At 35.5% G+C, this 9503-nt stretch overlaps 2 protein-coding genes across 2 annotated transcripts; both read left to right on the top strand.

Moving 5' to 3' along the window:
* Positions 1–1784: 1784 nt before the first annotated feature.
* LOC9330208 (signal recognition particle 54 kDa protein 3) lies at positions 1785–4833 on the top strand. The gene is made up of 9 exons (XM_002894101.2): positions 1785–2157; positions 2247–2346; positions 2438–2591; positions 3223–3373; positions 3454–3602; positions 3715–3815; positions 3898–4055; positions 4142–4256; positions 4353–4833. The coding sequence occupies exons 1-9, from the start codon at positions 1927–1929 to the stop codon at positions 4682–4684; spliced, it is 1491 nt and encodes a 496-aa protein (XP_002894147.1). The 5' UTR covers positions 1785–1926; the 3' UTR covers positions 4685–4833.
* A 1156-nt stretch (positions 4834–5989) lies between these two features.
* Positions 5990–9052, top strand: LOC9330207 (signal recognition particle 54 kDa protein 3). Its single transcript, XM_002894100.2, has 9 exons — positions 5990–6362; positions 6453–6552; positions 6644–6797; positions 7429–7579; positions 7660–7808; positions 7921–8021; positions 8104–8261; positions 8348–8462; positions 8559–9052. Exons 1-9 carry the CDS (start codon positions 6132–6134, stop codon positions 8888–8890), a joined length of 1491 nt encoding a protein of 496 aa, XP_002894146.1. The 5' UTR covers positions 5990–6131; the 3' UTR covers positions 8891–9052.
* The last annotated feature ends 451 nt before the right edge of the window (positions 9053–9503 follow it).

The following is a 9503-nucleotide window of genomic DNA, read 5'->3' as shown; positions in this document are numbered from 1 at the left end:
TCTAGATTATTTTATAATATGATTAAAAGTCAAAATTATAGTCATAATTATTAGTTTAGTTTCATCAGTATCTATAATTTTCACAAAGTAATGAAATAAAAATTTGAGCATATAAATTTGTAATATGAACAGTTTAATTTTGAATTTTAAATATTTGTAAAAACTAACTAATCAAATTATTTGATTTTCATTTTCAGAATTCTTAGTTATTAATTAAGGACAAAAATGTCATTTTGAACAAAGAATAAGATACATATCAAATTGTTAAAAATTATAGTATACATTTCAAATTTCCAATATAATTTAGGGTATACAATCTAATTATTCCTATAATATACCCCCTCTATAAGGATTCAAGGTTACTAAGAACAAATCGATTCATCCGCTATATACTATTCATCAAATAAATTTTAGTTATTAGTAATGGAATTACAAAAAATATCTTTATAACATAGATTTACTCATTAAAATGTTTTCAACTAGATTTGAACCCGCGGTGTACCGCGGAGCTATATTTTTTTTAAAAAAAAATCTAAATCTAATTAATTTTGTTTATTATTAGAGAGTATAATATAATATTTCGACCTATTTTATAAATGTAACATCCATATATCTATATTAATAGTTTTGAGTATATTAATTGTGTTTTAGGTTTAAATGGTATATCTATATATACACTTAAACGACATTTGACTTTCTTCTTCTTCTTGCCTCAGTTTAGGAGAAAGATTTTTCTTGCGCTACACCGTGGAGCTATTATTTTTTAAAAAAGATTTTTCTTCCTTAAACTTCCAAATCTAGATTTTACCCCGCGGTACACCGCGGGTCGATTTTTTTATAACTAAAAAATTATTTTGCAAAATTTTAAGTTGTATTTGTTTTGTTAATATTGTTTATTTTGTTTAGTGTTTCTGATTTTATAATTAAATTTTGATTTTTAATTCTAGGATTTCATCCATAGTATATTGTTTAATATTAATATTGATCTAAATCCGTTGCACCATATAACCCCGTCCCGTAAAATTAAACATCATTTGTTATTTTTTTTTGAAAAATATTTTTATCCACTACGGGTCGCAGGTTCATGCGGATAAGCCCGTAGAGAGTTGCGGGTTTGAGGGTCGACCCGCCAAAAGAGAAGTTATCTTTTGAAACCTTTTGTTTTGTTTAGAGGTTTTAAGAAAATATCTCTAAAAAATAATTTTCATTATATGAAAAAAAGAATTAGAAGAAATTGTAGTATCAACATTCCCGATTTTTACATCACTCGTTACAATTAATTATTTTTTTTTTCAGATAAAAATCAGAAGTTAACTAAGTCGAGATTTTTAAAAAGATTGTGTAGAGATTTTTGGTAAATTGTTGTGTTTACTTAAATAGATAAGGAAAGATTTTGTAGAGACTTTTGCTAAATATATGAGAAATGAATTTCAATTAAAAATCTTTACTTAAATAAAACAAATCTAAATAATTAATGCTAATGGCATGTCATTGTAAATACTTCTCAACTTCAGGATTTATTTGCTAATTGTGATCAAAAAATGTATATATGGATAGATTTTCTACATTTGGAATTTTGGATTATACGAAATGGACTATTCCTCCACAATTTTTTCGTTTTCGAAATCGGAAATATAGAAAAAGTTGGATGCATTGTTTAATATCTATAGACCACCTGACCCATTGGGCCTATTGTGAGCTTCGTAAGGCCCATAAATTTAGATTTGCTTCGTCTCCTAACCGGTACCGGTTAATGGACATAGGAGGAATTAGAAATTAATATCCTCGGATCAAGTTTTCAACTTCTCTCCGTTGTCTCAATCGCGACCAAAGATATCTCTTAGATCAAAACCCTAGCTCTAAATTCCCCCAAATCTGATTCTTCTCCTCCGAACAAGCTTTTGTTGAATTCGCAAAGCAGCGAAAATGGTGTTGGCGGAGCTAGGCGGGCGGATTACCCGCGCGATACAGCAGATGAGCAATGTGACAATTATCGATGAGAAGGCTTTGAATGAATGTTTGAACGAGATCACTCGTGCTCTGCTTCAATCCGATGTTTCGTTTCCTCTTGTGAAGGAGATGCAGAGTAATATCAAGAAGATCGTCAATCTTGAAGATCTAGCAGCTGGTCACAACAAACGCCGGATCATTGAACAGGTTTCATTTTTTTTTTTTTTCCCAAAGTATCGATTTTTGGAATTCGATGTAATTGGGTTTGTTTGTGATTCTTGTATTGTTTCTCTCAGGCTATCTTTAGTGAACTTTGTAAGATGTTGGATCCAGGAAAGCCTGCGTTTGCTCCTAAAAAGGCTAAAGCTAGTGTAGTTATGTTTGTTGGATTACAAGGTGAGGTCTTTGTTAGACGATGTTTATTCTTTATGTCCAAATTGGGTTTGTTTTTGATGTAATGTCAATTTTTTTGTGATTGTGTTTTTAGGTGCTGGAAAGACGACAACTTGTACTAAGTATGCTTATTATCATCAGAAGAAAGGATACAAACCAGCCCTAGTTTGTGCGGATACTTTCAGGGCCGGTGCTTTCGATCAGCTGAAACAGAATGCTACCAAGGCTAAGATCCCCTTTTATGGAAGGTACTCAAGTCAACCTCTTTGCGATATAGTATTAATATTATATCTTACTATCAGTTTCCTTCTTGGTGGCATTTCCAAATGATATTATTAGCTCACTTTTAGGAGTGTCTGTGAAAAATGATGGAATTTTCTTTGAAACGGTAGACACAAGGCACAAAATTTATGAAATAGGTTTTGTTTAGGTCAGTAGCTGCAAAAATCTGGACTCAAAAGGACTGCTGTTTCTTAATATGTTTCTTTAACCCATTATCCAATAGGTTTTGTCATACTTCTCTAGTTCTCTGCATGCCACTTACCTCTAGGGGTTACTACTTTAAGCCCTTTGCCTGTTTTTTCTTGGACTCTTTTTTCGGAACTCATTACACAGTGCCACTCTGTCAAAAAATTTGCATCTTTGTCAAAAAGTTCAACAGTATGCATAAATGGATCTTTTGAGGTCTTGTGGTCTCTTCTCTTTCTATTTGCAATTATTACTACTATGCTATTTGTAGATTTGGTCATTTGGATTTACTTCAATGACAGTAACACAAAGAAATGAAAAAAGAAGACATTCTGGATTAACATTTATAACCATTCTCTAGGGCGTACTGTGGTAGCAGAATGCGCTAATACTGAGTTGTGATTCTTGCAGCTACACGGAATCCGATCCTGTGAAAATTGCTGTTGAGGGAGTTGATACGTTTAAGAAAGAAAACTGTGATCTCATTATTGTTGATACTAGTGGTCGCCATAAACAAGAAGCTACTCTCTTTGAAGAAATGCGTCAAGTTGCTGAAGCAACGGTATGCTCTGTTGCCTTGAAGTCTTCTATTTGTTCCTGGTTGATGTTGCAGACTCTGATCATGGTCTTTTCACTTTACAGAAACCAGATCTTGTTATATTTGTTATGGATAGCAGTATTGGTCAAGCTGCATTTGATCAAGCTCAAGCCTTTAAGCAAAGTGTTGCTGTTGGAGCTGTAATTATTACTAAGATGGACGGCCATGCCAAGGGTGGTGGTGCTCTTAGCGCGTAAGTATCTTGTAGCTACTAAATCGTCCTATGTACTTGAAATGGTCAATATAAATTCTTGTAGGCTTTTTTCAGTTGGAAAAGTGAATTTGATCCATTGTCATTTTGTTAGTGTTGCAGCTACGAAAAGTCCTGTGATATTTATCGGAACAGGAGAGCATATGGATGAGTTTGAAGTGTTTGACGTCAAACCATTTGTTAGCCGTCTCTTAGGTAACTTTCATGGCATTGTTGAGTAATGAAAGGCTTTTCATGGGTTGTTGAGTCAGAATCTTGATAATGTAATGTACAATAGGAATGGGTGACTGGTCTGGATTTGTTGATAAGCTACAAGAGGTAGTACCTAAAGATCAACAGCCTGAACTTCTGGAAAAGCTCTCTCAGGGTAACTTTACATTGAGAATTATGTACGACCTGTTCCAGAATATACTGAACATGGGTCCACTTAAGGAGGTTAGAATCTCTTTTCAAATATTATTAGGCTTGAACAGCTCAAGGGACTTGATGATAAAACGTGTGAGGTGTTGGTGTGTGTGTAGGTTTTCTCGATGCTGCCTGGAATTAGTGCTGAAATGATGCCAAAAGGACATGAGAAAGAAAGCCAGGCGAAGATAAAGCGGTACATGACAATGATGGATTCTATGACAAATGATGGTAAGAACAATAATATATCTTATTTGGAGAAAGTGTATCAGTAGAAATAATCAGAGTAGTGGCAAAAAAGTGATGGGTGGTTTGTGGTTTGTGCAGAACTGGACAGCTCAAACCCAAAGGTGTTTAACGAGTCACGGATGATGCGGATAGCAAGAGGGTCAGGGAGGCAAGTAAGAGAAGTGATGGAGATGTTGGAAGAGTACAAGAGGCTGCTAGCAAAGATATGGAGCAAGATGAAAGGGCTCAAGATCCCAAAGAATGGAGATATGAGTGCACTCTCGAGAAACATGAACGCACAGCACATGAGCAAGGTCCTACCGCCGCAGATGCTCAAGCAGATTGGTGGCATGGGCGGTCTGCAGAGTCTCATGAAGCAGATGGGTTCCGGCAAGGACATGATGGGAATGTTCGGTGGCGGAGACAAGTAGTTTCTTTCTTGCACACCCAAAAACTAGACCTTGTTACGTTGTCATTATTAGAGTGTTTCCCCTCCTGTATTTGTAAAACATTTGCAATCTTTCTCCAATTTTACAAAAAGAGATTTGGGAACAAAAGAATGATTAGATCGCCAAAAAAATGTCTTGGGTCCAGTCGTGGACATTATATGTTGAAAATCAAAACATTTTTGATACAAAGAGTTAGGGTAACAATACTGGTTTAGCTTTGAACAGATCCTCTGACTCCCTTTGAATCGAAATTACATAGAACAAACAATAGAAGAATGAATTAAGAGTCATTTTTGACGTTCACCAAAATTTGTAACCCCTTCATCTGTCTTTAGTTTTGAGGGTCGTTAACTTAGTACTCCCTCCGTTTCAGTTTAGTTGTCGTTTTAGGATTTAAATTTTGTTTCATAATAGTTGTCGTTTTAGGTTTTCAATGCAAATGTTTGGTGAAAATTCCAGTTTTATCCCTACTGTTTTAATGTTTTGGCCAATGAAATTTTTCATAAAATATATTAATAAAGAGTAAAACAGCAAATTTAATGTTTTCTTAATTTGTGTGAAAAAACTTTAAACGACAACTAAAACGAAATAGAGGGAGTATTAGTTTTAGAATCTCTGATTTAAAGATGCATTTAAGATATACAGTTAATATATAAGAATATATGGATACTTTGTTAAGATTTTGATCAGCTGAAGCCTAATTTTCTCTAGTTCTCTAACAAATATCCCTCCCTTCAGTCCTTCACAATCGTGAAACACAAATTGTAGATGGTGAAATACTGGAATTGGTGGTTTTTTTCCACTTATCGTCTGTTTTAGAGTTTTTCCTCTCTATGATTTTTCTTTTTTTCTTTGACACTTGGTTTGTGTTTACTTAAATAGATAAGGAAAGATTTTGTAGAGACTTTTGCTAAATATATGAGAAATGAATTTCAATTAAAAATCTTTACTTAAATAAAACAAATCTAAATAATTAATGCTAATGGCATGTCATTGTAAATACTTCTCAACTTCAGGATTTATTTGCTAATTGTGATCAAAAAATGTATATATGGATAGATTTTCTACATTTGGAATTTTGGATTATACGAAATGGACTATTCCTCCACAATTTTTTTCGTTTTCGAAATCGGAAATATAGAAAAAGTTGGATGCATTGTTTAATATCTATAGACCACCTGACCCATTGGGCCTATTGTGAGCTTCGTAAGGCCCATAAATTTAGATTTGCTTCGTCTCCTAACCGGTACCGGTTAATGGACATAGGAGGAATTAGAAATTAATATCCTCGGATCAAGTTTTCAACTTCTCTCCGTTGTCTCAATCGCGACCAAAGATATCTCTTAGATCAAAACCCTAGCTCTAAATTCCCCCAAATCTGATTCTTCTCCTCCGAACAAGCTTTTGTTGAATTCGCAAAGCAGCGAAAATGGTGTTGGCGGAGCTAGGCGGGCGGATTACCCGCGCGATACAGCAGATGAGCAATGTGACAATTATCGATGAGAAGGCTTTGAATGAATGTTTGAACGAGATCACTCGTGCTCTGCTTCAATCCGATGTTTCGTTTCCTCTTGTGAAGGAGATGCAGAGTAATATCAAGAAGATCGTCAATCTTGAAGATCTAGCAGCTGGTCACAACAAACGCCGGATCATTGAACAGGTTTCATTTTTTTTTTTTTTTCCCAAAGTATCGATTTTTGGAATTCGATGTAATTGGGTTTGTTTGTGATTCTTGTATTGTTTCTCTCAGGCTATCTTTAGTGAACTTTGTAAGATGTTGGATCCAGGAAAGCCTGCGTTTGCTCCTAAAAAGGCTAAAGCTAGTGTAGTTATGTTTGTTGGATTACAAGGTGAGGTCTTTGTTAGACGATGTTTATTCTTTATGTCCAAATTGGGTTTGTTTTTGATGTAATGTCAATTTTTTTGTGATTGTGTTTTTAGGTGCTGGAAAGACGACAACTTGTACTAAGTATGCTTATTATCATCAGAAGAAAGGATACAAACCAGCCCTAGTTTGTGCGGATACTTTCAGGGCCGGTGCTTTCGATCAGCTGAAACAGAATGCTACCAAGGCTAAGATCCCCTTTTATGGAAGGTACTCAAGTCAACCTCTTTGCGATATAGTATTAATATTATATCTTACTATCAGTTTTCTTCTTGGTGGCATTTCCAAATGATATTATTAGCTCACTTTTAGGAGTGTCTGTGAAAAATGATGGAATTTTCTTTGAAACGGTAGACACAAGGCACAAAATTTATGAAATAGGTTTTGTTTAGGTCAGTAGCTGCAAAAATCTGGACTCAAAAGGACTGCTGTTTCTTAATATGTTTCTTTAACCCATTATCCAATAGGTTTTGTCATACTTCTCTAGTTCTCTGCATGCCACTTACCTCTAGGGGTTACTACTTTAAGCCCTTTGCCTGTTTTTTCTTGGACTCTTTTTTCGGAACTCATTACACAGTGCCACTCTGTCAAAAAATTTGCATCTTTGTCAAAAAGTTCAACAGTATGCATAAATGGATCTTTTGAGGTCTTGTGGTCTCTTCTCTTTCTATTTGCAATTATTACTACTATGCTATTTGTAGATTTGGTCATTTGGATTTACTTCAATGACAGTAACACAAAGAAATGAAAAAAGAAGACATTCTGGATTAACATTTATAACCATTCTCTAGGGCGTACTGTGGTAGCAGAATGCGCTAATACTGAGTTGTGATTCTTGCAGCTACACGGAATCCGATCCTGTGAAAATTGCTGTTGAGGGAGTTGATACGTTTAAGAAAGAAAACTGTGATCTCATTATTGTTGATACTAGTGGTCGCCATAAACAAGAAGCTACTCTCTTTGAAGAAATGCGTCAAGTTGCTGAAGCAACGGTATGCTCTGTTGCCTTGAAGTCTTCTATTTGTTCCTGGTTGATGTTGCAGACTCTGATCATGGTCTTTTCACTTTACAGAAACCAGATCTTGTTATATTTGTTATGGATAGCAGTATTGGTCAAGCTGCATTTGATCAAGCTCAAGCCTTTAAGCAAAGTGTTGCTGTTGGAGCTGTAATTATTACTAAGATGGACGGCCATGCCAAGGGTGGTGGTGCTCTTAGCGCGTAAGTATCTTGTAGCTACTAAATCGTCCTATGTACTTGAAATGGTCAATATAAATTCTTGTAGGCTTTTTTCAGTTGGAAAAGTGAATTTGATCCATTGTCATTTTGTTAGTGTTGCAGCTACGAAAAGTCCTGTGATATTTATCGGAACAGGAGAGCATATGGATGAGTTTGAAGTGTTTGACGTCAAACCATTTGTTAGCCGTCTCTTAGGTAACTTTCATGGCATTGTTGAGTAATGAAAGGCTTTTCATGGGTTGTTGAGTCAGAATCTTGATAATGTAATGTACAATAGGAATGGGTGACTGGTCTGGATTTGTTGATAAGCTACAAGAGGTAGTACCTAAAGATCAACAGCCTGAACTTCTGGAAAAGCTCTCTCAGGGTAACTTTACATTGAGAATTATGTACGACCTGTTCCAGAATATACTGAACATGGGTCCACTTAAGGAGGTTAGAATCTCTTTTCAAATATTATTAGGCTTGAACAGCTCAAGGGACTTGATGATAAAACGTGTGAGGTGTTGGTGTGTGTGTAGGTTTTCTCGATGCTGCCTGGAATTAGTGCTGAAATGATGCCAAAAGGACATGAGAAAGAAAGCCAGGCGAAGATAAAGCGGTACATGACAATGATGGATTCTATGACAAATGATGGTAAGAACAATAATATATCTTATTTGGAGAAAGTGTATCAGTAGAAATAATCAGAGTAGTGGCAAAAAAGTGATGGGTGGTTTGTGGTTTGTGCAGAACTGGACAGCTCAAACCCAAAGGTGTTTAACGAGTCACGGATGATGCGGATAGCAAGAGGGTCAGGGAGGCAAGTAAGAGAAGTGATGGAGATGTTGGAAGAGTACAAGAGGCTGCTAGCAAAGATATGGAGCAAGATGAAAGGGCTCAAGATCCCAAAGAATGGAGATATGAGTGCACTCTCGAGAAACATGAACGCACAGCACATGAGCAAGGTCCTACCGCCGCAGATGCTCAAGCAGATTGGTGGCATGGGCGGTCTGCAGAGTCTCATGAAGCAGATGGGTTCCGGCAAGGACATGATGGGAATGTTCGGTGGCGGAGACAAGTAGTTTCTTTCTTGCACACCCAAAAACTAGACCTTGTTACGTTGTCATTATTAGAGTGTTTCCCCTCCTGTATTTGTAAAACATTTGCAATCTTTCTCCAATTTTACAAAAAGAGATTTGGGAACAAAAGAATGATTAGATCGCCAAAAAAATGTCTTGGGTCCAGTCGTGGACATTATATGTTGAAAATCAAAACATTTTTGATACAAAGAGTTAGGGTAACAATACTGGTTTAGCTTTGAACAGATCCTCTGACTCCCTTTGAATCGAAATTACATAGAACAAACAATAGAAGAATGAATTAAGAGTCATTTTTGACGTTCACCAAAATTTGTAACCCCTTCATCTGTCTTTAGTTTTGAGGGTCGTTAACTTAGTACTCCCTCCGTTTCAGTTTAGTTGTCGTTTTAGGATTTAAATTTTGTTTCATAATAGTTGTCGTTTTAGGTTTTCAATGCAAATGTTTGGTGAAAATTCCAGTTTTATCCCTACTGTTTTAATGTTTTGGCCAATGAAATTTTTCATAAAATATATTAATAAAGAGTAAAACAGAAAATTTAATGCTTTCTTAATTTGTGTGAAAAAATTTTAAACGACAACTAAAACGAAATAGAGG

The sequence above is a fragment of the Arabidopsis lyrata genome (genome assembly GCF_000004255.2).
Source record: "Arabidopsis lyrata subsp. lyrata unplaced genomic scaffold ARALYscaffold_1, whole genome shotgun sequence".
Classification (NCBI taxonomy): domain Eukaryota; kingdom Viridiplantae; phylum Streptophyta; class Magnoliopsida; order Brassicales; family Brassicaceae; genus Arabidopsis; species Arabidopsis lyrata.
The sequence above is the reverse complement of the archived record's forward strand: the minus strand, read 5'-3'. Positions and strand labels throughout refer to the sequence as shown.